Raw genomic sequence first — 27979 nt, forward strand, 5'->3', positions numbered from 1 at the left:
TTCTGTCACTTGCAATGAAGGTGATCCCAATTAACACAAAGTGATTGGTATGGACTTCGGTTAACGAGTCTCAAATTTTTATTTTGATGGCAAAAATCACACAGGGAAGAACAAAAATTATCCATGACAAACTAGGAGTGGAAATGGGCTGGGAAACACAGAAGATGGGTGCCCACAGTTCCTGGGATCCCTCCTGGAATCCTGGGTTTCCCTCCTAGGACCCCGCAAGGTACCCTAGGTGCCTCCTGGAACCCCCTGACCCAGGAGGTCCCAAGGAACCCAGTATGAGAACCAAGGCTTTAGGGCAAGGACTTCCTTGCACAAGAAGATGCAGATGTACAGGGATGATTCAGACAGTGGCCTCAACCTCAGTGGCTTCATCCTCCTCCTCCAGCAGGCTGTAGGAAGCGTGGCTCTGGCAGGGCCGTTGCAGGGGGTGGGCCAACAGTTTCGCCATGCAGTTGTGCAACTCCAGGGCTGGCCCAGCCAGCGCCACCTCATACTTGTAGCTGGTACCCTTGGTATCCAGGCTGCCCATGAAGGCAAACATGTCCTGGGGAGGGGCAGGGGTCAGTGAAGGGCTGTTCAGGCAGAGGTTACCCCAACAGGCCCTTCATATCCCTGGAGGGCTTCTCAGAAGAGGGGACATCTGGGGTGGGTTCTAAAGGGTGAAGAAACCATTCATACATAGAGCAAACATTCCCTGCCACGGACCCAGTGTTAGGGATCCAAAGAGGTCCTAGTCATGGACCCCAAAGAGTCCCCAGTGTGGAGAGACACAGTCAGATACAGACACATTCTCCTGGCCCCCACTTTGATCCTTCTTGAAAAACAGGGCTTCTCAGAGGAGGGATTTTTTATTTTACTTTTTTTTTGTTGTTGAGACGGGGTTTCGCTGTTGTTCCCAGGCTGGTGTGCAATGGCACCATCTCAGTTCACCACAACCTTCACCTCCCAGGTTCAAACGATTCTCCTGCCTCAGCCTCCTGAGTAGATGGGATTACAGGCGTGCGTCACCATGCCCGGTTAATTTTGTATTTTTAGTAGAGACACGGTTTCTCCATATTGGTCAGGCTGGTCCGAACTCGTGACTCAGGTGATCCACCTGCCTCGGCCTCCCAAAGTGCTGGGATTACAGGTATGCGCCACCGCTGCCTGGCCCGATTTTTATTTTTTGACATAGGGTCTCCGCCCTGTCACCCAGGCTGGAGTGCAGTGGCTTGATCATAGCTCACTGCAATCTCCACCTTTCAGGCTCAAGCGAGCCTCCTGTCTCAGCCTCCCGAGTAGCTGGGACCACAGGCGTACACCACCACGCCTGGCGATAGGGGGGACTTTTGATTTGGGTATTAAAGTATGAGGAGGAGCTGGTCTCAACTCCCTGTTCATAGTTGGGTAAACTGAGACTCAGAGAAGTAAGTAGTCCACTCGAAGTCCCACAGCTAGTTCAGGTCTGGGATGTGAAGGCCCAGCAGGGCCTTTGTAGTCCAAGAGGGATGGATGCTCCAGGCTGAGGGCACAGCGAGGTCAAAGGCAGGAAGAAAGGGAAGAGGGAGCCAGTCGCGGTGGCTCACACCTGCAATCCCAGCACTTTGGGAGGCTGAGGCAGGCAGATCACCTGAGGTCAGGAGTTCAAGACCAGCCTGGCCAACATGGTGAAACCCCGTCTCTACTAAAAATACAAAAATTAACCTGGTGTGATGGCAGGTAGCTGTATTCCCAGCTACTCGGGAGGCTGACGCACAAGAATTGCTTGAACCCGGGAGGCAGAGGTTGCAGTGGGCCGAGATCGTGCCACTGCACTCCAGCCTGGGAGACAGACAGACGGAGACTCTGTCTCAAACAAAAAAAAAAAAAAAAAAAAAAGAAAGGAAAGCAAGGAACACTGGGGATGGGGGAGGCAGGACTCAAGATGTTGCTTGGACCATCATCCCAATGGCTGCCACAGCAGACAACTGGGAAACAGCTGTTTAATGACCAAATGCCATGACCCACCCCGGCCAGGGCTCCAGGGCTACCAAATGGAGGTAGAGATCCCCAGACCCAGCGCAGGTGTGTTCCAAAACATCCTGTCCACACCCGCCCTGCTGCGGCCTCTCACCTTCCAGCTCATCTCCTCCTCCTTCTCCTCGGTGCCATTGTGGATGTAAACAACGTCAAAGAAGAAATATGGGCACTGGAACATTTTCTGTGGGGGAAGTAAAGAACACCAGCCTCTGGGGCTTGGGTCACCCCATGCCCCACGTCTGTAACTCCCCTATTTCTGCCTCAGACTCTGGGAACTTGCCTCTAGGCACCCCAGCCTCTGTGGTTGGGAAGTCCCTCCTGGTGTCTAACCACCATCCTCATGGCTGCAGGCACCCCTCCCTCTCCCAGGCCTCACCCACCTTCATGGGCTCCGTCAAGGAGAACTGGGGCTGGCAGGGTGGACGGCTGTAGACAAGGATGGTGCGGACCACATATGGCGGGGGAATCGTCTGCACGTTCTCTGTGACCGGAAGCTCAGTTTTCTGCTGGCTGCATACCCGGGAGGAGGGAGCAGTCAGAGCAGCCTGTGGGGGTCTGCCCCTCTTATCACCCTCAGAGAGACCCTAGATGCTCACTGGGCAGGTGAGGCCCCACTGATGTCTCCCAAGTTCACTGCTGCCTGTGAGGCATCCCGTAAGCGGTTCCCTCTGCCCTGAGCATGTGCCCAGCCTCTCCCCTCTGAGTGCAATGGTGAGATCTCGGCTCACTGCAACCTGTGCCTCCCAGGTTCAAGGAATTCTCCCGCCCCGGCCTCTCAAGTAGCTGGGATTACCGGCGCCCATCACCACGTCCAGCTAATTTTTGTATTTTTAGTAGAGATGCACTTTCACCACGCTGGCCAGGCTGGTCTCAAACTCCTGACCTCAGGAGATCTGCCTGCCTCGGCCTCCCAAAGTGCTGGGATTACAGGCCTGAGCCACCACGCCTGGACCACCCTCAGTGTCCTGAGCATCCCCCATCACTGCTGTCAGCTGGAGCTGCCTAGCAACACGTGCATCTCCATCGGCCCCCATGCTCCCAAGACACATAAATGAGGAATTGCTCAGGGCGAGGTTGGAAGGGAGGAGGCTCTAAGGCTCCCTAGATTATTTCTGGGCTATTTGGGGGCTTCTTCCCACAAGTGACCCTTCTCTTTGAAGGTGAATAAGAATTTCTCCGCAGGGGACTTACATGAGGCTGAAAAGTCCTTCCAGATCTGGTGGGGATGCTAAGGAGAAGGCTGGTAGAGCACGAGTGAGCAGGAACGCCAGAGGAGACCCGGCACCCCTGCAGACGTACCATGTGACCCTGGCCAAGTCACTTGCCCTCTCTGACACTCGAATTCCCCTCAGCATGGATCACGAAATAGGGTGCTGGCACCAGATGACTTTAAGACTCTTAGTATGCCAGGCACAGTGGCTCACGCCTGCAATCTTAGCACTTTGGGAGGCCAAGGCAGGTGGACCACCTGAGGTCAGGAGTTCGAGACCAGCCTGGCCAACATGGTGAAACCCCATCTCTACTAAAAATACAATATTAGCCGGGCCTGGTGGCGCATGTCTGTAATCCCAGCTACTTGGGAGGCTAAGGCAGGAAAATTGCTTGAACTCGGGAGGTGGAGATTGCGGTGAGCTGAGATCGTGCTGCTGCACTCCAGCCTGGGCAACAAGAGCGAGACTGCATCTCAAAAACAATAATAAATAAGATCCACAGGGTGCCATGGGAGGTTTTGGAGCAGAGATGGGACGGAATCTAATTTGTTTTAAAACAGAATGGGGCCGGGCATGGTGGCTCATGCCTGTAATCTCAGCATTTTGGGAGGCTGGGGTGGGAGGATCACTTGAGCCCAGGAATTCAAGACCAGCCTGGGCAACATAGCAAGACCCCGTCTCTAAAAAACATACAAAATTCGCCGGGCGTGGTGTCTCAAGCCTGTAATCCCAGCACTTTGGGAGGCCGAGACGGGCGGATCACGAGGTCAGGAGATCGAGACCATCCTGGCTAACACAGTGAAACCCCGTCTCTACTAAAAAATACAAAAAAACTAGCCGGGTGAGGTGACAGGCGCTTGTAGTCCCAGCTACTCGGGAGGCTGAGGCAGGAGAATGGTGTAAACCTGGGAGGCGGAGCTTGCAGTGAGCTGAGATCCAGCCACTGCACTTCAGCCTGGGCGACAGAGCTAGACTCCGTCTCAAAAAAAAAAACAAACATACTAAATTAGCCAGGTGTGGTGGTGCACACCTATAATCCCAGCTACCTGGGAGGCTGAGGCAGGAGAATCACTTGAACCTGGGAGGTGGAACTTACAATGAGCCCAGATTGCACCATTGCACTCAGCCAGGGCAATGAGAGAAAAACTCCGTCTCAAAAAAAAAAAAAAAAAAAAAAAGCCAAAAAAAAAAAAGGCTCCCCTTTCCTGCATGGCTGGGGCCACTGTCCTCAAAACAAAAGAGCCAGGGGTGTTCTTGTCCTCCTGAAAAACACTCTAACCATTTTTTACCTTTTTAACTTACAAGAGTCCTATTCTATTTCAGTTTTGGGCCACATATGAGCCTTTTATGTCCAAATTACCATAAAATGTCCTGCGCCCAGGTTCAAGGGGCTGTAGGAGGAATGATGACATTTCTGTCACACACTGCTATTTATTGAGCATCAACTGTATGCCCAGCCCTGTGTGAGGTGATCCCCTTGTGGGTAAATTCTGGACCTCCTAAGTACAAATAAGGTACTTTTTTTTTTTTTTTTAAAGATGGAGTCTCATTCTGTCATCCAGGCTGGAGTGCAGTGGCAAGATCTCAGCTCACTGCTACCTCCGCCTCCCGGGTTCAAGTGATTCTTGAGCCTCAGCCTCACAAGTCGCTGGGATTACAGGCGGGGACCACTGTGCCTGGACCAAATGAAGTACTTTCACTTCCGTATTATTACAGCATCTCCATGGGGTAGGCAGCTTTGTGCCTTCCACAGTACGGATGGGGAAACTGAGGCTCAGAGGGGTGACTTTCCCAGCCTTGGCAGGACTGAGATCTGAACTTCAGCCAGCCAGAGTCAGGACTCAGACTTTCCTGAGCCCCAAGGACGACAGAAGGAGACAGCCCCCTTCACAGGGACGCCCCTGCCAGGAAGGATACTGAAGGTGGAACAGGAGGCCGTCTCCAGATCATAGAGGCAGCTGCAGAGTTCACGGGGGTCGGAGGTCAGGCCGGACAGCTGCAGGGAAGCAAAGGCCTCAGCGCGGTGCTCCCCGGGCCCCAGGGGACCCCCGGGCACCCAGCGCCTGCCCAGGCCTCACCCAGGCCGTGTCGTCATTCACCACCACCAGTGCAAACTCGTGGCTTTTGTCGATCTTGTGTTTTGTCCGCACGAACATCTCGATCATCTTCTGGGAGACGTTGAGGGCGTTGGTTTTGGAGCTGGAGAAGCAGAGTAGAGGGGAATTAAGGTTCCCTCAGGGCCGGGCGCGGTGGCTCATGCCTGTAATCCCAGCACTTTGGGAGGCCGAGGCAGGTGGATCACGAGGTCAGGAGTTCAAGACCAGCCTGGCCAAGATGGTGAAACCCCGTCTCTACTAAAAATACAAAAAATTTAGCCAGGCGTGGTGGCGGGCGCCTGTAATCCCAGGTACTCAGGAGGCTGAGTCAGAGAACTGCTTGAACCTGGAAGGCGGAGGTTGCAGTGAGCCGAGATCGTGCCACTGCACTCCAACAGAGCGAGACTCCGTCTCAAAAAAAAAAAAAAAAAGATTCCTTCAGCCACCCTCCTCTGAGAACCCTGTACCAGCTAGATAAGGCCCTAGAGGTACAGGTCACACTGCAGGGGGATGGCAGAGCTCAGCCACAAACCCAGTAGTCTGGCTGACGTCTGAGCTCCTGCCCTCTCCAAATGGTCCCTCTGTGCATATGGGGATCAAGGTTCCTCTAGACTCACTGCAGGAACTTTGCTCAGCCATGGGCTGATTGCCGCTGAGAGGAAGGAGGTGCCATCTTCAACATCTCCAAAGAGGCCCTCAAGCCCCATCCAGGCCCTGCCACTCAAACTGCCCCCTACCCCAGATACATGACTACAGGCAAGTATCATGTGTAGGCAGCACATGACTCCAGACAAGGGCTTCAGGGCCAGCTGGGCCTGGGTCCCAATCCTGGCTCTGCCCCATTGCTCTGAGCCCTCAACTGAGCAGGTCACTTTGCTTCTTGGCATCTCCAAGTCATTGCTATGAATGGAGGCTCCATGGGCCATAGCCTTAACATTACCAGTTGTCCTTGCTACTCTTTTTTTATTTTACTTTTTGTGAGATGGAGTTTCGTTCTTGTTGCCCAGGCTGGAGTGCAATAGTGTGATCTCGGCTCACCGCAACCTCCGTCTCCTGGATTAAAGTGATTCTCCTGTCTCAGCCTCCCGAATAGCTGGGACTACAGGCATGCGCCACCGTGCCCAGCTAATTTTTGTATTTTTAGTAGAGGTGGGGATTTCACTACGTCGGCCAGGCTGGTCTCAAACTCCAGACCTCGTGATCCGCCCACCTCAGCCTCCCAAAGTAATCCCAGCACTTTGGGAGGCCAAGGCTGGCAGATCACGAGGTCAGGAGATCGAGACCACCCTCACTAACACGGTGAAACCCCGTCTCTACTAAAAACACAAAAAAATTAGCCAGGCATGGTGGAGGTGGGCACCTGTAGTCCCAGCTATTTGGGAGGCTGAAGCAGGAGAATGGTGTGAAACCGCGAGGCAGAGCTTGCAGTGAGCGGAGATAGTGCCACTGCACTCCAGCCTGGGCGACAGAGCAAGATTCCGTCTCAAAAAAAAAAAAAAAGAGACAAGGTCTCACTCTATCACCCAGGCTGGAGTGTGGTGGCAAAATCATAGCTCATTGCAGCCTCAAACTCTTGGGATCAATCGATCCTCCCAGCTTGCCCTCCCAAGTAGCTGGGACTCTAGGAACATGCCACCATGCCCAGCCAAGGCAGGCAGACTTCAGATCAGGAGTTTTGAGACCAGCCTGGCCAACATGGCAAAACTCTTGTCTCTACTAAAAATACAAAAATTAACTGAGCGTGGGCCGGGCGCGGTGGCTCAAGCCTGTAATCCCAGCACTTTGGGAGGCCGAGATGGGCGGATCACGAGGTCAGGAGATCGAGACCATCCTGGCTAACACGGTGAAACCCCGTCTCTACTAAAAATACAAAAAACTAGCCGGGCGTGGTGGCGGCGCCTGTGGTCCCAGCTCCTCAGGAGGCTGAGGCAGGAGAATGGCGGGAACCCGGGAGGGGGAGCTTGCAGTGAGCTGAGATCCGGCCACTGCACTCCAGCCTGGGCGACAGAGCGAGACTCCGTCTCAAAAAAAAAAAAAAAAAAAAAATTAACCGAGCGTGGTGGTGCATGCCTGTAATCTCAGCTACTCGGGAGACTGAGGCACAAGAATCACTTGAACCTGGGAGGTGGGGGTTGCAGTGAGCTGAGCTCACTCCATTGCACTCCAGCCTGGGCAAGAGAGTGACACCCCTGTCTCAAAAACAAATAAATGAATAAATAAATACATACATATATATATATATATATATTTTTAGAGAGAGATGAGGTCCATGTTGCCCAGACTAGTCTTTAACCCCTAGCCTCAAGTGATCTTTCTATCTCAGCCTTCTGAGTCACTGGGATTACAGGCATGAGCCACTGCACCTGGCTCTTGCTGCTCTCTGATACTGCCAGGCCTGAAGCCAGACCAAGCTGGTGTGAGTTTCAGAGTGAGAGCCCCGTATCTTTTGGGCTGGACCCTCCCAGCCATGGCCGCATGTTCAAGCCCTAAAATGTCGCTCTTACCCGTTGAACGACTCCAGCTTTGGCAGTGACATTTCCTCTGACAGGTCCAGGCAGATAATCTGCAAGGTAGTTGGAGGCTGGTGAGCATCCTCTGACCTTAACGTTGGCCCCCACACCACTCACTGGCCCTCTTCAAGTTGCCCTGTCTGAAAAGGCAGTACGGTGACCCCTAATCGTGAGCCAAGCCATCCACTTTGAAAAGCAATGGCTTAGAAGCATGGGCGCTGAACTGGGAGTCCATGGAGAAAAGCAAATCAATGAGCCAGAGAATGTGTGACACAGAAACACAGAAATGAGGATATAGTGGGTCGAACTGTGGCTCCCAAAAGACATGTCCACCCAGAACCTGAGAATGTGACCTTATTTGGCCAGGCACAGTGGTTCACACCTGTAATCCCAGCATTTAGGGAGGCCAAGGTAGGCAGATCACTTGAGGTCAGGAGTTTGAGACCAGCCTGGCCAACATGGCGAAACCCCATCTCTACTAAAAATACAAAAAATTGGCTAGGTGTGGTGGCATGCACCTGTAATCCCAGCTACTCGGGAGGCTAAACCAAGAGAATTGCTTGAACCCGGGAGGTGGAGGTTGCAGTGAGCCCTGATTGCACCACTGCACTCCAGCCTGGGTGACAGAGTGGAACCCTGTCTCAAAAAAAAAAAAAAAAAGAGGTGGCTCCCACCTGTAATCCCAGCACCTTGGGAGGCTAAGGCAGGCAGATCATGAGGTCAGGAGATCAAGACCATCCTGGCCAACATGGTAAAACCTGGTCTCTACTAAAAAATACAAAAAGTAGTTGGGTGTGGTGGTGAGTGCCTGTAATCCCAGTTACTCGGGAGGCTGAGGCAGGAGAATCGTTTGAACCAGGGAGCTGGCGGTTGCAGTGAGCTGAGATCACGCCACTGCACTCCAGCCTCATGACAGAGCGGGACTCTATCTCAAAGAAAAAAAAAAAAGGAATATGATCTTATTTGGAATCAGGGTCTCTGCAAATGTAATTAAAGTAAGGGTCTTGAGATAAGATCCTGTTTTGATGACAAGTGTCCTTATAGGAGACAGAAGAGAAGACAGTGAGAAAGGCTTTATGAGGACTGGACAGAATTGGGCAAAGACAGCCGAGTGCGGTGGCTCACGCCTCTAGTACCAGCACTTTGGGAGGCCAAGGCGGGTGGATCACCTGAGCTCAGGAGTTCGAGACCAGCCAGGCCAACATGGTGAAATCCCGTCTCTCCTAAAAATTAGCTGGGTGTGGTGGTATGCGCCTGTAGTCCCAGCCACTAGGGGGACTGAGGCAGGAGGATCACTTGAACCCAGGAGGTGGAGGTTGCAGTGAGCTGAGATCGTGCCACTGCACTCCAGCCTGGGCGACAGAGTGAGATTCTGTCTCAAAAAAAAAAAAAAAAAAAAAAAAAAAATTGGGCAAAGACTAGAGTGATGCAGCCATAAGCCAAGGAATGCCAGGAGCCACCAGAGGCTAGAAGAGGCAAGAAGGGGCCAGCTGGGTGGCTCATGCCTATAATCCCATCACTTTGGGAGGCCAAGGCAGGCAGATCACCTAAGGTCAGGAGTTCAAGACCAGCCTGGCCAATGTGGTGAAACCCTGTCTCTACTAAAAATACAAAAATTAGCCGGGCGTGGTGGCGCACGCTTCTAATCCCAGCTACTCGGGAGGCTGAGGCAGGAGAACTGCTTGAACCCGTGAGGCAGAGGTTGCAGTGAGCCAAGATCGTGCCATTGCACTCTAGCCTGGGCAATAAGAGCGAAACTCCATCTCAAAAAAAAAAAAAAAAAGACAGACAGACAGACAAAAAGAAGAGGCAAGAAAGAATCCTCCCTTAGAGCCTCCAGAGGGGGCGTGGCCCTGCCGACACCTGACTTCTGGCCCCAAGAACTGTGAGAGAATAAATTTCTCTGGTTGAAAGCTACCAAGTCCTTGGTGACATGTGGCAGCCACAGGTAACTAATACAAAGGGAATGTCTGCAGAGTGAATCCCAAAAGACAAGACGCTAGGTTTCCTAGCATCTTAGAGCCCCAGGCCACCCCTTCTACTTACCACCTTCTCTGGACAGTTGACCCTTGGTGTCCGAATTTGAACCTCAGGGGCTGGCGGGGGCACTTGCCAGGACTTAGGGCCGGCTCCTGAAGTGTTGGGGCTCCCATCATCAGCACTGGCGGCCTCACCCTCACCCTCGCTGCGGCTGCCCACGCTGGCCTGTGCCCCCACCGCCCGGTCCTCAGCCCCTTCAGGATTGGAGCGAGTTCGGGGCCGAGGCTCTGCTGCGTGCTCCTCTTCCTCCTCCTCCTCTTCAGTGGGGCTGCTGGGCTCTGCCACTTCCATGGCTCCTGTGTGGCTAGATGGAACACGGACAGGGGAAGCCAGAATCCTCCCCTTGGGAGTTTTAAAAACATTTGGTTACGGTCAGGCATGGTGGCTCACACCTGTAATCCCAACACTTTGGGAGGCCGAGGCAGGCGGATCACCTGAGGTTGGAAGTTCGAGACCAGCCTCACTAACATGGAGAAATCCCATCTCTACTAAAAATACAAAATTAGCCAGGCGTGGTGGTGCATGCGTGTAATCCCAGCTACTCGGGAGGCTAAGGCAGGAGAATCAATTGAACCTGGGAGGGGTGGTTGCAGTGAGCTGAAATCCCGCCATGCACTCTACCCTGGGCGACAAGAGTGAAACTGTCTCAAAAAAAAAAAAAAAAAAATTTGCTGACTAAGAAGGAAGAGGGGGCATGAGCAGCTTACTGATGATGAGTCACTCCTCTTAGGGAGTCTGTTTCCTCAGCTGTAGAACGAGTGCCTTTTACACCTATCAGCCGAGCAGTCACTCTGACATAAGATAACAGTCCCCCCTCTTTTTTCCTCTTTTTTTTTTTTTTTAACGTAGTACTAGCCTCATGCCCCTACTCGGCCAGTGAGCACATCCCAGCTCTCTGGCCACTGAAAATGGCTCGGGGATGGGCACATGACCCAAATCAGGCCATTGAGTGGCAGCTCTGCAACTTCTAACACTGCCATCAAGGAAAAGAGACTCCCATTAGAGTTGCAAAGCTGGGAGAATAAAGTTGAGAGCTGCGAGGGGCCCCTTTTGCCTCTAAAGTAAAAAGCGAAATGGTCTCTACCCAGAAAACTGCTGATCGAATTCTGACCACCTGGACCCAGCTCCTATTAGACCCAATCAATAAGCCACTAACTTCCTTTTCTTCCTTAAGCCACATTGAGTAGTGTTTTCTGTTACCTAAAACTGAAAACGTCTTGGTGAATAAAGAAATAATAACCTCTAGGACACCCTCGTGCCTAGCGGGTGTCTGCATGAGGGAGAAGCAAAATATTAGGACTGTGGTTCCTCTTGGAGAGAAACAGGACACGAATGGAACAGTCTGTCTATCTGGGCAATAGGCACGGGCTTCCCAAGATGGTCTTTGAGCGCCTTGCAGTCCCCACGCCTCTAAGAAAAACAAAGCTTTAGTGACAGCAAGAAGGATGGAGGCTAGACTGCAGGAGAAACCAGAAATAAAGGCAGAAGCCCCAGGAAAGGCTAGGAGCTGGATCTCTCGGGGCAAAGGGAGCTGGGCCCCTAGGAACAGGCCCCACACGCTTTCACCACCCAACTTCGGCTCACCGTAGCCTGAGCCTCCTTCTAAATCAGCCGCCGACTCTCTAGGAAGCCGCCATCTTTACAGCCGGAAGTTGTGAGGCGCAGCCCCGACGCCTCCTGGGAAATGTAGTTCAGCGGGTCGCAGAACAAGCGGAGACAGAAACTAGTTGCGGCTAAGAAGGACTTGGAAGCTGATAGGCTAATACTGGGCTAGGGGGTGGGGTTTGGAGTGCGACAGTGTCAGTGCTTCTACCCTGATAAGCTAAAACGTAGACAACAGGTGGAGTTTGCAATGTGATAGGCTAAGAGGGACGAAGAAGGCCGATTTAGGGAAAGAGGAGGAGCTGATTGGTGATTGGTGGAGCTGGCCTGAGCCTCCGTGTGAGGCAGCTATTCCCATGTGGGCGAGGCCTAAACATCCAGGACCCCTCCCAACTACTTAATTTCTGCTCCTTATTTTACATATATTTGCATGAATCAAAAAATACTTACTCTGGTCTTATTGGGTCACTGTAGGTGGAGGGAAGCTAAGTCAGGCCTATTTCAAGCCTGCCTCCTTTTTCATGGCTTTTTTCTTTCTTATTTTTAGAGGCAGGGTATCGCTCTGTCGTCCAAACTAGACTGCAGTCACGCGATCCTGGCTACTCACTACAGCTAAGCGATCTCTCAAGTAGCAGGCGAGGACCACCGCTCAGGCTAAACCAGCCTTCCATTTTTTTATTTTCAGACGGAGTCTCACTCTGTCGCCCAGGCCGCCGTTGTCTTCTTAGAGCACACTTCCCCCTTAGCCCCAGAAGTATTTATTTATTTATTTACTTACTTACTTACTTATTTACTTATTTATCTATTTGAGACGGAGTCTCTTTCTGTCGCCCAGGCTGGAGCGCAGTGGCGCGATCCGCCGCCCCCCGGGTTCACGCCATTCTCCTGCCTCAGCCTCCGGAGAAGCTGGTACTACAGGCGCCCGCCACCACGCCCGGCTAATTTTTTTGTATTTTTAGTAGAGACGGGGTTTCACCGTGTTCGCCAGGATGGTCTGGATCTCCTGACGTCGTGATCTGCCCGCCTCGGCCTCCCAAAGTGCTGAGATTACAGGCGTGAGCCATCGCACCCGACCTTCTTGTTGTTTTTTGGTTTTGGTTTTGGTTTTTTGAGAAGGAACCTCTCTGTGTCGCCCAGAGGTCTGTCGCCTAGAGCAGCTCTTTGAAGGCTCTAAGCCTTTGTCCAGGCAGTTCCTTCTGCCTGGAATGCTGTTCCTCCTGTTGCTTTTCTGGCAAGTTCTTCATCCTTCAAAGATCACCTTTACACAGCCCCTCCGGCTATTCTCGAATTAGAGCCTGGCCAATGTGGCAGGCTTCTTTGACCCTTAAAAAAAAAAACTGAGGGGTTGGGGGCAGTAGCTCACACTTGTAATCACAGCATTTTGGGAGGCTGAGGTGGGCAGATCACGAGGTTAAGAGTTGGAGATCAGCCTGGCCAATATGGTGAAATCTCGTCTCTACTAAAATTACAAAAAATTATCCGGGTGTGGTGGTGCACACCTGTAACCACAGCCACTCGGAAGGCTGAGGCAGAAGAATCGCTTGAACCCAGGAGGTGGAGGTTGCAGTGAGCCGAGATCCCACCGCTGCACTCCAGCCTGGGTGACAGAGCAAGATTCCATCTAAAAAAATAAAATAAATAAATAAACTGAGGCTTCAAGTGGCTCTTAAACATTTCTGGGGCTGGTGGGGTCGATGACTCATGCCTGTAATCCCAACACTTTGGGAGGGTGAGGCGGGTGGATCACCTGAGTTCAGGAGTTTAAGAGCAGCCTGGCCAACACGGCAAAAACCCATCTCTAGCCGGGTGCAGTGGCTCACACCTGTAATCCCAGCACTTTGGGAGGCCAAGGCCGGCGGATTACTTGAGGTCAGGAGTTCAAGACCAGCCTGGCCAACATGGTAAACCCTGTCTCTACTAAAAATACAAAAATTAACCAGGTGTTGTGGTGGGCACTTGTAATCCCAGCTACTCGGGAGGCTGAGGCAGGAGAATTGCTTGAACCCTGGAGGTGGAGGATGCAATGAGATTGCACCGCTGCATGCCAACCTGGGTGACAGAGCAAGACTCCATCTCAAAAAAAAAAAAAAGGTTGGGCGTGGCGGCTCACGCCTGTAATCCCAGCACTTTGGGAGGCCGAGGTGGGTGGATCACGAGGTCGGAAGATCAAGACCATCCTGGCTAACACGGTGAAACCCCGTCTCTACTAAAAATACAAAAAAATTAGGCGGGCGTGGTGGCGGGTGCCTGTAGTCCCAGCTACTCGGGAAGCTGAGGCAGGAGAATGGTATGAACCTGGGAGGCAAAGGTTGCAGTGAGCTGATATCGCACCACTGCACTCCAGCCTGGGCAACAGAGTGAGAAGAGAACTGTCAGCCCACAGTGAAGAGACAGGCAGAGAAGAAGAGTTCACAGGGGAGCCAAATAAAAGCCATATCAGCTCAGGGGAACATTCTAGCTCTTTTTTTTTTCTTTCTTTTTGAGACAGGGTCTTGCCTTGTTACCCAGACTGGAGTGCAGTGGCGTGACCATGGCTCACTGCAGCCTCAACTTCCAGGTGTTAAGCAATCCTCCCACCTCAGCCTCCCGAGTAGCTGGGACTATAGGCATATGCCACCACTCCTGGCTAATTTTTACATTTTATGTAGAGACAGGGGTCTTGCCATGTTGCCCAGGCTTGTCTTAAACTCTTGGGCTCAAGCGATCTGCCTTCCTCAGCTTCCCAGAGTGCTGGGATTACAGGCGTGAGCCATGGTGTTCAGCCCATTCTAGCTCTTGAGAAATAAAATCCAAGAGTCAGAGCTAGAAGGGCCATGGGCTTGGAGGCTGAGATAAGGAGGGGCTGAAACCTTGGGAGTCAGGTATGTGTGCCCCGCTAGGGCTGCAGGAAGCCGCTGTCCTCAAAAAGGAAACAACACAATAACAAGTCATGTGACCAGGGGAGGGGGTTTCCTGTTTCCTGGTCCCTCCCAGGCCAGGCTTGGCCAGCCCAGGCCTGACCAGGCAGTGGCCAGAGTGACCCCAAGACGGTGTCCAGGGACTCAGGCCTCTGATCAAGTTACCCCCAGAAGATCAGAGAGGTAGAGAGAGCTGAACCCGTCATTTAGGAGGGCCGCGGAGGAGAGGGAATTACTGAGATTGCATTCCCAGGCTCAAATAGAGGAGGGAAGGGGACAAAGACGTAGTGAAGGTAAAGAAGGCAGAGAAGAAGGGGGAGATCCAGACAACCTTGTTAGGTAGTGAGCTGCCTGTCCAGGGAGGCATTCAAATGTGCCCAATCAACATTGATGACAAAATCCCTTCCTGAGGGGTAGTCAATGTCCCATTTCACAGCAGAGGAAATTGAGGTTGTCCCTTGTCCAGGACAACAAAGGCAAGAGGTCATGGCAGGCTGTGGTTTTAGGGGTTGACGAAGGAGAAGCATTCAGAGGGCACTGGCTTCTGGACAGCAATGAGTGCCCGGGCCACGCGGCCCCGAAGCCGGCGAGGGAGGCATGCTCCACCCGTAAGTGTCGCCCTCTCCCCTCCACACCCAGCTCCTGGGGACCCCAAGGTCCCGTCCTGCCTGGCTCAGAGCGGGGCCACGGGGGTCATTTGCAGGGTGAACTGGACCCCGTGGCTGAGAGTTCAGAGGAGGTTGAGGCAGCCAGTGGGAGCTCCAAGCTCAGCTTTGCCCCACCTCCAGTGAGCTCCGGGCTGGAACAGCTGGGCCCCATGGAGGAGGTCAGTGGCCAAGGCCTAGGAAGCAGGTGAGACCCCCTTGGTCTGTGCCCTTCACTCCAGTCCAGACGCATCTTTGCCATCTGCAGATCTGCTGATGTGCCCTCTCTGCTCACACACCTACCATAGCTCCCTGTTGCCTTCAGCCTGACTTTCTTTTCTTTTTTTTTTTGAGTCTTGCTCTGTCACCCAGGCTGCAGTGCAGTGGCACAATCTCCAGTCACAGCAACCTCTGCCTCCTGGGTTCAAGCGGGAGCCTCAGCTTCCCGAGTAGCTGGGATGACAGGTGTGTGCCACCACACCCAGCTAATTTTTGTATTTTTAGTGAGACAGGGTCTTGCCACGTTAGCCAGGCTGGTCTTGAACTCCTGACCTCAGGTGATCCCCCCCACTTCGGCCTCCGAAAGTGCTGGGATTACAAGTGTGAGTCACTGCCCCAGAAGACCCCATTTCCAGAATCTTCTGTCTCTCACCTTCAGGACTTTCCCAGTGCCCGTCACAGTCCAACTTACTATTCACTCTGCTTCGCAGCCCCAGGTCTCCCCTCCAGCTTCTCCACCACCTCTGTCCAGCCTCTTCCCTGAATTCCCAGCCTCCCAGTCTCTCCCTGGGATGCAAGTCCCAGAACACGCAGCTCTTGCCAACTCTGCCCCGCTCACACCTCCCGAAGACCATGAAGTTTAAGCCCTAAGAATTCCCTGCCCTGGGCTGGGCGTTGTGGCCCATGCCTGTTATCACAGAACTTTGAGAGGCCAAGTCAGGCGAATCACCTGAGGTCAGGAGTTTGACATCAGCCTGGCCAACATAGTGAAACCCTGTCTCTACTAAAAATACAAAAATTAGCCGGGCGTGGTGGTGGGCGCCTGTAATCCCAGCTACTTGGGGGACTGAGGCAGGAGAATCACTTGAACCCAGGAGGTGGAGGTTGCAGTGAGCTGAGATCACACCACTGCACTCCAGCCTGGGCAACAGAGTGAGATTCCATCTCAAAAAACAAAAAAGAATTCCCTGCCCAGTATGGAGCGACTCAAGTGCCTGAGTTGGTGTCCACAGGACCGACAAGAAGACGGATGGGGGCTCTGGCAGGGGACTGGCCTCAGCCCCCGAGGTGCCCCACAAACCTTCAGTGGAAGCCCACCAGGCCCCAGAAGCAGCCCTACAGTACAAGGAGACTGTGCCCCCTGGGATTGGGGCCCCCGATGTGTTTCAGACCCTCCAGCACGCTCTGAGCTCCCTGGAGGCAGCGGCTGCAGCCTGGCGCCACCGGCCCCCCAGCTATCCTGGGCCGATGGGGTTGGAAGACACAAGCAAAGAGGGACCAGGTCCCCTTGGGAAGCAGGAAGGGGCAGGGAGCAGCCAGCGAGAGGCAGCTCGCCTGGCTGAGAGGAATGCCTGGCTCCGGCTGGCCCTGAGTAGCCGAGAGGATGAGCTGGTCCGCACGCAGGCCTCCCTGGAGGCCATCCGAGCTGAGAAGGAGATACTGCAGAAAGAGGTGAGTGGGGCCATCCTGAGTCCCATGTGGCTCTCAGTCTGAGGGAGGAGGCAGGCCCGATGTAGGCAATATTCATTCATCTGTTCATTCCAAAAATCTTTTGAGGCTGGGTGTGGTGGCTCACGCCTATAATCCCAGCACTTTGGGAGATGGAGACAGGAGGATCCTTTGAGGCCAGGAGTTCAAGACCAGCCTGGGCAACACAGCGAGACCCCCACCTCTGCAAAAAATAAAAAATAAAAATCAGCCAGGTTGGCCAGGCACGGTGGCTCACACCTGTAATCCCAGCACTTTGGGAGGCTGAGGTGGGCGTATCACAAAGTCAGGAGTTCAAGACCAGCCTGGCCAACATGGTGAAACCCCATCTCTACTAAAAATACAAATAAATAAATAAATAAATAAATAAATAAATAAATAAAAGCCAGGTGTGGTGGCATACGCCTGTAATTCCAGCTACTCAGGAGGCTGAGGCAGGAGAATCACTTGAACCCGGGTGATGGAGGTGGCAGTGAGCTGAGATCACGTCAATGCACTCCAGCCTGGGGGACAGAGTGAGACTCTGTCTCAAAAAAAAAAAAAAAAAAAAAAAAAAAAAACCAGCCAGGTTGGCTGGGTGCAGTGGCTCATGCCTGTAATCTACACCAGCACTTTGGGAGGCCAAGGTGGGTGGATCCCTTGAGGCCAGGAGTTAGAGACCAGCCTGACCAACATGGTGAAACCCTGTCTTTACTAAAAATACAAAAATTAGCCAGGTGTGGTGGCACGTGCCTGTAATCCCAGCTACTCAGGAGGCTGAGGCAGGAGAATTGCTTGACACAATTCTGCAGCTACCAGGGAGGCTAAAGCACAAGAATCGCCTGATCCTAGAAGGCAGAGCTTGCAGTGAGCCGAGATCGCACCACTGCACTCCAGCCTGGGTGACAGAGTGAGACTGTCTCAAAAAAAAAAAAAAAGCCAGGCACTGTGGCTCACGACTGTAATCCCAACACTTTGGGAGGCCGAGGTGGGCAGATCACAAGGTCAGCAGATCGAGACCATGCTGGCTAACACGGTGAAACCCCATCTCTACTAAAAATACAAAAAAATTTAGTCGGGCGTGCTGGCATGCACTGGTAGTCCCAGTCCCAGCTACTCGGGAGGCTAAGGCAGGAGAATCGCTTGAACTCAGGAGGCGGAGGTTGCAGTGAGCCGAGATGCCGCCATTGCACTCTAGCCTGAGCGACAGAGGAAAACTCTCAAAAAAAAGAAAAAGAAAGAAAACTGAGGGTGGTGAGATCAGGCCCTGGAGTGGCAGCATGACTGGCCTGTTCAAGGAACCCGAAGGACGCCAGTGTGACTGGAACACACGGCGCAACAGGGAGAGTGTGGGGAGCCAGAACAGAGGGAGGACAAATGCAGATGGCGCAGGGCCTCGTGGGCTGCAAGGAGGCACTTGGGCTTTGCTCTGATTAAGGTGAGAGCCCCGGAGGGTTCTGAGCAGAGGAGGACGTGCTCGACGCAGGTGTTCAGAGGCGCCCTCTGGTGGCAGAGGTAGGAACAGTCTGAGAGGGTGAGGGTGGACTCTTGGAGAGCCAGGAGGTGACTTCACTGGTCCAGACACGCAGGATGGTGGAGGTTGTGGAGGTGGAGAGATGCGGATGGATTCTGGGTGATGTGGAAGATGGAACTCACAGGTGTGAGCATGAAGGTTAGAGAGAACTTCAGGCTTTGGGACCTGAAGGACTAGAAGGGAGAGATGGAGGAGCTACAGGGTAGGCAGGTTTGGCTGGTGGTGACCAGATCTCTTTAGCCCTTGATAAGCTCAAGTGCCCATGAGATATCCACGTGGGGTCCTCAAGGGAGCAGCTGTATGTCTGAGTCCAGGGCTCAGGGGAGACAGCAGGGCAGGAGGGAGCCACTTGAGCATCCTTAGCATGTAGGTGGCATTTAAAGCCATGTGGCTGCCAGGTGCAGTGGCTCATGCCTGTAATCCCAGCACTTTGGGAAGCTAAGTCAGGAAGATCACTTGAGGTCAGGAGTTCAAGACCAGCCTGGTCAACATGGTGAAACCCCATCTCTACTGAAAATACAAAAATTTGTCAGGCATGATGGCAGATGCCCGTAATCCCAGCTACTCAGGAGGCTGAGGCAGGAGAATCACTTGAACCCGGGAGGCAGAGGTTGCATTGAGCTGAGACTGTGCCACTGCATTCCATCCTGAGTGACACAGCAAGACTCCATCTCAAAAATAAAAATAAAAATAGAAAAGTCATGTGGCTGAATGAAGTATTGAGAGGGAAGCCCTCATCTCAGGCTGGTAGGAAAATTCGGGGCTATGGGAGCCCAGTCCAGGGATTCATTTTCCTCCAGAGTGGGGCCCATTTTTCTGCTGGGAAAAATAAAATCCTCAGCAGCTGGCAAACATTCCCAAGGTCAGATAGTGAGATTTTTGGCAGGCTAAGTATCTAAGCCTCCTGCCTTCCAGCTAGGGTTCTTGCCACTTCCCCAAGAACAGGCCTTGGGGAGAGAAGGCTGGTGGTTGGTTTCAGCCCCTAGGCCTGACATCCCCCCTCATCCTTCCCAGGTTCAGGAGTTGCAGAATTCCCTCTTGAGGCTGGAGCCCTTCCCACGTCTTTCCCACAGCCAAGCAGGTGGCTCAGGCAGTGGTTCTAGCAGCTCTGAGGCAGACAGGGAACCCTGGGAGACTCAGGTGAGTGTGAGAAGTTTAATCCCATGGTCTTGATGTCCTTAGTCTTCAGGGGGATGAGACTCAAATCTTTGTCATGGGATCCAACAGCTTCTGGGATTGCAAAATGCCTACCATCCCAGGCTCTTGGTGACAATTGGGGTCATTACATCACCTGTTCTTGGCAGGACTCCTTCTCCCTGGCTCACCCCCTGCTTCGGCGCCTCCGCAGCCATTCCAGCACCCAGATCCTTGGGTCTCTTCCCACCCAGCCCCTCAGTCCTGAGATGCACATCATGGAAGCCCAGATGGAGCAACTCCGGGGGTAGGAGACTCAAATGCTGAGCTCATAAGGGCACAGGCACCTCCTCCAGCTGAGTTAGAAGGCCTGGAGTCTGAAGCTGCAACAGGAGGGAGGGTAAGGGTGGAAATTGAGGCCTGACTGCCTTAGAAGGCCTCTGACTTTCCCTCTTCCCCACCTTCGGGGACAGGAGCATTGAGAAGCTCAAATGCTTTAACCGTCTGCTATCGGCTGTGCTCCAGGGATACAAGGGCCACTGTGAGGGCCTCAGCATGCAGCTAGGCCAGCGGGAGGCTGAGGCCACAGCATTGCATCTGGCCTTGCAGTACAGGTCAGTGCACCCTGCCAGTGATGTCACCAGCTGGGGAGGGAATGGGCTTTCTGAGGATGGCCCCAATCCACAGAACCCTCACTGGAGAGCACCTTCCCCACTTCAGAAATTAATTTTTTTTTTTTTTTTTTGGGACAGAGTCTTGCTGTGTCACCCAGGCTGGAATGCAGTGGTGAGATCTCAGCTCACTGCAACCTCTGCCTCCTGGGTTCAAATGACACTCATGTCTCAGCCTCCTGAGTAGCTGGGATTGCAGGTGTATGCCACCATACCCAGCTAATTTTTGTATTTTTAGTAGAGATGGGTTTCACCATATGGGCCAGGCTAGTCTCGAACTCCTGACATCGTGATCCGCCCGACTCGGCCTCCCAAAGGGCTGGGATTACAGGTGTGAGCCACCTTGCCTGGCCCAGAAATTAACTTAAGGCAATTTTAGTTCAGGGTTGGTAAGGGAGTCTACATGCTTCCAGAGTTGAGGACAGTGGGGAGAAGAGGAGTTCAGGAGCAAGTGGGGACTGGCACCTATAGAGCGAGATGTAGCTAAGCATTTTTTTTTCTCTCTTTCTTTTTTTTTTTGAGACAGAGTCTAGCTCTGTCACCCAGGTTGGAGTGCAGTGGTGCTCTCTTGGCTCACTGCAACCTCCACCTCCCTGGTTCAAGCTATTCTCCTGCCTCAGCCTCCTGAGTAGCTGGAACTACAGGTGCGTACTACCACACCTTGCTAATCTTTGTATTTTTAGTAGAGACGGGGTTTCACCATGTTGGTCAGGCTGGTCTCGAACTCCTGACCTCAGGTAATCCTCCTGCCTCAGCCTCCCAAAGTGCTAGGACTACAGGTGAGGGCCATTGCACCCAGCCAAGCTGAGTGTCCTGAAGCACTCAGAACCAGTGTCCCACAGTGAGCACTGTGAAGAGGCATACAGGGTTCTTCTTGCTCTGCGGGAGGCCAACTCAGAAGCAGGAGACGAAGCCCCCACGGGTGACCTGCAAGCAGCTGAAGAGGAAGCATGGAGGCTGCTGGCACAAGAGGAGGCCACCATGGATGCAGGGGCACGGCAGAATCCACAGCCAAGGTACCTCCCCGGAACCCTGGGAACTGGCCTGGTTGAGGAGTGGGGTCTTGACTGGGGAATGGGGCTCCCAGAGCTCACCATGTTTGGGGGCTTGGTGTGGCTGTGTCCAGCAAGGTTGGTATGAAGCACACTGTAGTGTTGACATGAGGCTCAACTGCAGTTGGCCTATTGCTACTTGACAAAGTTAGCATGGTGGTTGACAGATATTGCAGTTGGCGTGAAGATGGATAATGATGCCTACTGGTTAAAACTGGCACCCACAGTTGGGCACAGTGGCTCACACCTGTAATCCCAGCACTTTGGGAGGCTGAGGCAGGCAGATCGCTTGAGCTCAGTAGTTCAAGACCAGCCCTTGTAACATGTCAAAAGTCCTTTTCTACCAAAACTACAAATAAATTAGCCAGGTGTGCCCATGTAGTCCCAGCTACTTGGGAGGCTGAGGTGGGAGGAAGCCTTGAGTCTGGGAGGTGGAGGCTGCAGTGAGCTGAGATTGCACCACTGCACTCCAGCCTGGATGACAGAGTGAGACCCTGGTTTTTGTTTTGTTTTGAGACGAATTTTCACTCTTGTCACCCAGGCTGGAGTCCAATAGTCTGATCTCGGCTCACTGCAACCTCCGCCTCCCAGGTTCCAGCGATTCTCCTGCCTCAGCCTCCCGAGTAGGTGGGATTACAGGCTCCCACTATCATGCCTGGGTAATTTTGAATTTTCAGTAGAGATGGGGTTTCTCCATATTGGTCAGGCTGATCTCGAACTCCCAACCTCAGGTGATCCACTTGCCTCTGCCTCCCAAAGTGCTGGGATTACAGGCGTGAGGCACCGTGCCCAGCCCCAGCTCATTTTTTTATAAAGACGGATTCTCACTCTGTTGCCTATGCTGCTCTCAAACTTCTGGCTTCAAGCAATCCTCCCGCCTCAGCCTCCCAAAGTGCTGGGGTTACAGGCGTGCATCACCGCACCTGACCAAAATGTGGTCTTGATGGAAGATGGTGCCTAGTGGGGTATGTTGGTGTGACAGGGGCCACCACAGATGGCAAAGACTCCATCGTGGCCAGTGAGATGGAAGATGATGGACCCTACCAGGATTGGCATGAAGTGAACCCACCTATGCCTGCCGGTGTTGACATAGGTACCTCTGCTGTTTTCTGTAGCCCTGAGGGCAGCAGTGTGGATAAACCCACACCACAGGAAGTGGCTTTCCAGCTCCGAAGCTATGTCCAGCGTCTCCAGGAGCGCCGTTCTCTAGTGAAGATTCTCTCAGAGCCTGGCCCCACCTTGGCACCCATGCCCACTGTGCCCCGTGCAGAAGCCATGGTGCAGGCCATTCTGGGGACCCAGTCTGGCCCAGCTCTTCCCCGACTGGAGAAGACACAAATTCAGCAGGACCTGGTGGCCACAAGGGTACAAATGGGCTGTGGTCACTGTCAGTTTTTCTTGGTGGGACAAAATCCTTTACTGAGGTTGGGGGATCAAGGAGCAAAGGAGAATTCTCCTGGGCTGGGTGCAGGCATTGTGAAGGAGAATTGGAACTGGGGTTTTGAGGGATTAATAGGAGTTTGTCTTCTGGGGTTCAGTTTCTCAATAGACTACAAATCTGGCTCTCCAAAATACCCTTCCTATGGAAAGAGATGGGAGCAAAGAACACAGTCTTGGGTTTGTAGCTTGGCATGAAAACCTTGAGGTTCTGAAGCTGGAGAAACCCCAGAAGCTTTGACAGAACTGCTCTATGACCTATGTAAGCTACTTGCCCTCTAGGAAATGCCATTTCTACAGCTGTGGTTTTTATGGGAGGAAGATATTTCCACCTCACAAGAACATGGTGAAGGTCCTAGTTTTGTTTGTTTGTTTGTTTGTTTGTTTGTTTTTTTGAGACAGAGTCTTGCTCTCACCCAGGCTGGAGTGCTGTGGCGCTATCTCGGCTCACTGCAGCCTCTGCCCCCACCAGGTTCAAGTGATTCTCCTGCCTCAGCCTCCTGAGTAGCTGAGATTACAGTTGTGCACCACCATACCCGGCTATTTTTTGTATTTTCTGTGGAGACGGGGTTTCGCCATGTTGGCCAGGCTGGTCTCGAACCCCTGACCTCAGGTCATCCACCCACTTCGGCCTCCCAAAGTGCTGGGATTACAGGCATGAGCCACCGTGCCCAGCCAAAGGTCACAGTTTTTGTCTGAATAGGCCTCAGTGGGTGCCTCTTGGGGCCTCAGTTTCCCTGCAGTTGACGGTAGAAGCAGAAATTCTCTCCCCTCTCTTGGTCCCGCAGGAGGCCCTGACGGACCTGATGCTTCGGCTGCAGCTGGTGCGGCGTGAAAAGCGGGGCCTAGAGCTGCGGGAGGCTGCCCTCCGAGCCCTGGGTCCAGCTCACGTGCTCCTGCTGGAGCAGCTGCGGTGGGAACGGGCGGAGCTCCGGATTGGTGGGGCAAACAGCAGTGGCGGACATAGCAGCGGAGGTGGCAGCAGCGGGGATGAGGAAGAGTGGTATCAGGTGAGCTGCCCTGCCTGAACCTGGTAGGGGTAGTAGCTTACTAATGAGAATATAGCCCTTGTCAATCACAGACCCCCCCCCCCTTTTTTTTTTTTTTTTTTGAGACGGAGGTTTGCTTTTGTTGCCCAGGCTGGAGTGCAATGTTGCCATCTCTGCTCTACTCCCAGGTTCAAGCGATTCTCCTGTCTCAGCCTCCTGAGTAGCTGGGATTACAGAAACACACTATCACATCTAGCTAATTTTTGTATGTTTTGTAGAGATGCAGTTTCACCATGTTGGCCAGGCTGGTTTTGAACTCCTGGCCTCAAATGTTTCGCCTGCCTCCGCCTCCCAAAGTGCTGAGATTACAGGCATGAGTCGCTGCGCCTGTCCTTAATGCAACTCTTTGAATCATCTCTCCCACCTCCAAGCCTTTGTACATTCTGTGTCCCTGCCAGGAACTTCCCTCTTTGTGTCATAAAGTCCTCGACCTCCTGTAGATCTCAGCTTAGACATCACCTCCTCAAGGAAGCCCTCCTGGAGTGACTTCAGATGAGGTTTCCTGTTATTTCTTTCCCTTATCAGGTTACCCAGGCACGGTGGTCCCAGCTACTGGGGAGGTTGAGGTGGGAGGATCACTTGAACCCAGGAGTTGGAGGCTTCAGCGAGCCACAATTATGTCATTTCACTCCAGCCTGGGCCACAGAGCAAGACCTCATCTCTCTTTTTTATTTATTTATTTTTTGAGACAGAGTTTTGCTCTTGTCGCCCAGGCTGGAGTGCGATGGTGCAGCCTTGGCTCACTGCAGCCTCCGCTTCCTGGGTTCAAGCAATTCTCCTGCCTCAGCCTCCCAAGTAGCCGGGATTATAGGTGTCTGCCACCGTGCCCAAATATTTATTTATTTATTTATTTATTTTGAGATGGAGTGTCACTCTGTTGACCAGGCTGGAGTGCAGTGGCGCAATCTCGGCTCACTGCAACCTCCTCCTCCGGAGTTCACGCCATTCTCCCGCCTCAGCCTCCCGAGTAGCTGGGACTACAGGCGTCTGCCACCTCGCCCGGCTAATATTTTTGTATTTTTAGTAGAGACAGGGTTTCACTGTGTTAGCCATGATGGCCTCGATCTCCTGACCTCGTGATCCGCCCTCCTCGGCCTCCCAAAGTGCTGGGATTATAGGCATAAGCCACCGCACCCGGCCAATTTTTGTATTTTTTAGTACAGATAGGGTTTCACCATGTTGGCCAGGCTGGTGTCGAACTCCTGACCTCAGGTGATTCACCTGCCTCAGCCTCCCAAAGTACTGGCATTATAGCCATCAGTCACAGCACCCGGCCTTTAATTTTTTTTTTTTGGAAATGGCTCTTGCTCTGTCACCCAGGCCCGCGTGCGGTGGCGTGATCTTGGCTCACTGCAATCTCTGCCTCCCAGGTTCAAGCGATTCTCCTGCTTTGGCCTCCCGAGTAGCTGGGATTACAGGCTTGCATCGCCACGCCCGGCTAATTTTTGTATTTTTAGTAGCAACAGGGTTTCACCATGTTGGCCAAGCTGGTCTCAAACTCCTGACCTCAGGTGATCGCCCACCTTGGCCTCCCAAAGTTCTGGGATTACAGGCATGAGCCACCACGCCCAGACTAATTTTTTAAAAGTTATTATTATTACTATTTCAAACACGGATTAGACAGGAGCAAGGACTTCCCGTGGATCTCTATTTTTTTTTTTTTTGAGACAGAGTCTTACTGTGTTGCTCAGGCTGGAGTGCAGTGCTGCAATCCCAGCTCACTCCAACCTCTGCCTCCCAGCTTCAGGTGATTCTCCTGCCTCAGCTGCCCAAGTAGTTGGGACTACAGGTACCCGCCACCATGCCTGGCTAATTTTTTTTTTTTTTTTTTTTGAGACTGAGTCTTACTCTGTTGCCCAGGCTGGAGTGCAGTGGCACAATCTCGGCTCACTGCAACCTCCGCCTCCCAAGTTCAAGCGATTCTCCTGTCTTAGCCTCCTGAGTAGCTGGGATTACAGGGGTCTGCCACCATGCCAAGCTAATTTTTGTATATTTAGTAGAGACAGAGTTTCACCATGTTGGCCAGGCTGGTCTTGAACTCCTGACTTCAAGTGATCCACCCGTCTCGGCCTCCCAAAGTTCTGGGATTACAGGTGTGAGCTACCATACCTGGCCCCTAAATTTTATTTTTAGAGATGAGGTTCGAGACCAGCCTGGCTAACATGGTAAAACCCCGTCTCTACTAAAAATACAAACAGTAGCCAGGTCTGGTGGCATGTGTCTGTAATGCCAACTACTTGGAAGGCTGAGGCAGGAGAATCGCTTGAACCTGGGAGGCAGAAGTTGCTGTCAGCCAAGATCGTGCCACTGTACCCCAGCCTGGGTGGCAGAGTGAGACTCTGTCTCAAAAAAAAAAAAAAAAATTTTTTTTTAATTAAATAAGATATTTCCCTTATCAGAGTGTAATTTCGCTCTTATTGGGGTATGGAACCAGACCGGGGTCTCTGAGAGCACAGCAGCTGCCACTGTCTGGGCAGCTTCAATGTCCAGTGAGGGCCAAGTACCGACTTGACCCAGGTTAATGTCACTTTCTTGTCTTTTCTCTCCCTTAGGGCCTTCCTGCTGTCCCTGGTGGCACCAGTGGCATTGATGGTGGCCAGGTGGGCAGGGCCTGGGACCCAGAGAAGTTAGCCCAGGAACTGGCAGCATCGCTCACCAGGTGTGTGCCTGGGTCCTGGGCTGGGTGGGGGTGGGCAGCCTATGCGACAGACCCCGGGGGGGTTGTCTGCAGCAGAAGCTAAGGTGTACCCCTGTGTACAGGTGTGTTTACATGACAATACTGTGGGCAGGTGGGTAGGAGGAGACGTGGGAAATAGGATGGGCTAGGGCTGTGAGCCCCCCTCTTCCCCTTCGCAACAGGACGCTGGACCTGCGGGAGCAGCTGCAGTCTCTGCGCAGGGAGCTGGAACGGGTGGCTCAGAAGGGGCGAGCCAGACGGTCTCAGAGTGCCGAGCTGAACAGGGATTTATGCAAAGCGCACAGGTGGGACCCCTGTTCTGCACCCATCCAATCCCCCTGGCACCATCCCCCACCAGGATCTCAGAGGTATCCCTGGCTCTCTCTGGGCCTTAGCCTTCCCCACTGCCCCAAAATAGGCAATAAAGGCCAGGCACGGTGGCTCATACCTGTAATCCCATGTTGGGAGGCTGAGGCCGGCAGATCACCTGAGGTCAGGAGTTTGAGACCAGCCTGGCCAACGTGGTGAAACCCCATCTCTACTAAAAGTACAAAAATTAGCTGGGCATCTTGGCACGTGCCTGTAATTCCAGCTACTTGGAAGAAAGGAGAATTGCTTAAACCCAGGAGTTGGAAGTTGTGGTGAGCAGAGATCACACCACTGCACTCCAGCTTGAGCGACAGAGCGAGACTCTGTCTCAAAAAAAGAAACAACAGGCTGGGCCAGGCACAGTGGCTCATGCCTGAAATCCCAGCACTTTGGGAGGCCAAGGTGGGCAGATCACCTGAGGCCGGGAGTTCGAGACCAGCCTGACCAACATGGAGAAACCCCATCTCTACTAAAAATACAAAATTAGCCAGGCGTGGTGGCGCATGCCTATAATCCCAGCTACTCGGTAGGCTGAGGCAGGAGAATCGCTTAAACCCGGGAGACAGAGGTTGCAGTGAGCCGAGATCGGGCCATTGCACTCCAGCCTGGGCAACAAGAGCAAAACTCCATCTCAAAAAACAACAACAAGAAAAAACAGGCTGGGCACAGTGGCTCACACTTGTAATCCCAGCACTTTGGGAGGCCGAGGCAGGCGGATCACCTGAGGTCAGGAGTTCAAGACCAGCCTAGGCAACATGGTGAAACCCTGTCTCTATTAAAAAATACAAAAAAATTAGCTGGGCATGGTGGCGGGTACCTATAATCCCAGCTACTTGAGAGGCTGAGGCAGGAGAACTGCTTGAACCCAGGAGGCAGAGGTTGTAGTGAGGGGAGATCTTACCATTGCACTCCAGCCTGGGCGACAAGAGCGAAATTTTGTCTCAAACAACAACAACAACAAAAAGACCAGTTAGCTGGGACCCTGGGAGACCCAATGTGAAAAAGCCCCCATTCTGGGAGTGGGAGTACATGACCCCTGCCTTGGGTGGAGTTGGGGGCTATTTCCTGACCCAGCCACCCACCCCTTCCAGCGCCCTGGTCCTGGCCTTCCGAGGAGCCCACCGGAAGCAGGAAGAGCAATGCCGGAAGTTGGAGCAGCAGATGGCACTCATGGAGGCTCAGCAGGCTGAGGAGGTGGCGGTGCTCGAAGCCACTGCAAGGGCCCTGGGGAAACCCAGGCCACCCCTCCCGCCTCCCCAGCTTGGGGATACCGTTCTGTAGGCCCCTTACCCAGCCATGTCTGGACATGCCAGACCGCTGTGGCATGTCATAAACTATCCTGGAGTGACATCATGTCATGTTG

The 27979-nt window shown here is 53.0% G+C and overlaps 2 protein-coding genes across 9 annotated transcripts; one reads left to right on the plus strand and one right to left on the minus strand.

The window, feature by feature from the left end:
- Positions 1 to 60: 60 nt before the first annotated feature.
- Positions 61 to 11567, minus strand: BABAM1 (BRISC and BRCA1 A complex member 1). Of its 6 annotated transcripts, none has more exons than XM_007995698.3 (9): positions 11449 to 11567; positions 9871 to 10168; positions 7819 to 7877; positions 5297 to 5417; positions 5136 to 5214; positions 3199 to 3223; positions 2388 to 2517; positions 2102 to 2188; positions 61 to 553 (listed from the first exon to the last, which is right to left on the minus strand). In XM_007995698.3, the coding sequence occupies exons 2-9, from the start codon at positions 10153 to 10155 to the stop codon at positions 350 to 352; spliced, it is 990 nt and encodes a 329-aa protein (XP_007993889.1). In that variant the 5' UTR covers positions 10156 to 10168; positions 11449 to 11567; the 3' UTR covers positions 61 to 349. The 6 variants fall into 6 exon arrangements, with proteins under 6 accessions (XP_007993889.1, XP_007993886.1, XP_007993888.1 ...); XM_007995695.3 differs by having other exon boundaries at positions 3199 to 3250; XM_007995697.3 differs by having other exon boundaries at positions 9871 to 10206.
- A 2883-nt stretch (positions 11568 to 14450) lies between these two features.
- USHBP1 (USH1 protein network component harmonin binding protein 1) lies at positions 14451 to 27969 on the plus strand. 3 transcript variants are annotated; one of them, XM_073016818.1, is made up of 13 exons: positions 14451 to 14656; positions 14870 to 14971; positions 15067 to 15215; positions 16240 to 16678; positions 19242 to 19367; positions 19532 to 19668; positions 19835 to 19975; positions 20875 to 21048; positions 22200 to 22449; positions 23310 to 23531; positions 26123 to 26229; positions 26430 to 26552; positions 27708 to 27969. In XM_073016818.1, the coding sequence occupies exons 2-13, from the start codon at positions 14918 to 14920 to the stop codon at positions 27895 to 27897; spliced, it is 2112 nt and encodes a 703-aa protein (XP_072872919.1). In that variant the 5' UTR covers positions 14451 to 14656; positions 14870 to 14917; the 3' UTR covers positions 27898 to 27969. The 3 variants fall into 3 exon arrangements, with proteins under 3 accessions (XP_072872919.1, XP_037848058.2, XP_007993883.3); XM_007995692.3 differs by having other exon boundaries at positions 14461 to 14546; XM_037992130.2 differs by having other exon boundaries at positions 14451 to 14971.
- Positions 27970 to 27979: the final 10 nt, after the last annotated feature.

Source organism: Chlorocebus sabaeus, chromosome 6 (assembly GCF_047675955.1).
Source record: "Chlorocebus sabaeus isolate Y175 chromosome 6, mChlSab1.0.hap1, whole genome shotgun sequence".
Taxonomy (NCBI): domain Eukaryota; kingdom Metazoa; phylum Chordata; class Mammalia; order Primates; family Cercopithecidae; genus Chlorocebus; species Chlorocebus sabaeus.

Excerpts from the sequence above, each read along its gene's own strand:
- BABAM1 (XM_007995695.3), bottom strand. The coding sequence starts at position 10,155 with ATGGAAGTGGCAGAGCCCAGCAGCCCCACTGAAGAGGAGGAGGAGGAA. Across the intron at positions 5,215-5,296 it reads TGAATGACGACACGGCCTGG|CTGTCCGGCCTGACCTCCGA; the intron begins GTGAGGCCTGGG and ends GCTTCCCTGCAG. Across the intron at positions 554-2,101 it reads AGGAGGAGATGAGCTGGAAG|GACATGTTTGCCTTCATGGG; the intron begins GTGAGAGGCCGC and ends GCCCCTCCCCAG.
- USHBP1 (XM_037992130.2), top strand. The coding sequence starts at position 14,918 with ATGAGTGCCCGGGCCACGCGGCCCCGAAGCCGGCGAGGGAGGCATGCT. Across the intron at positions 15,216-16,239 it reads GGCCAAGGCCTAGGAAGCAG|GACCGACAAGAAGACGGATG; the intron begins GTGAGACCCCCT and ends TGGTGTCCACAG. Across the intron at positions 26,230-26,429 it reads CTGGCAGCATCGCTCACCAG|GACGCTGGACCTGCGGGAGC; the intron begins GTGTGTGCCTGG and ends CCTTCGCAACAG.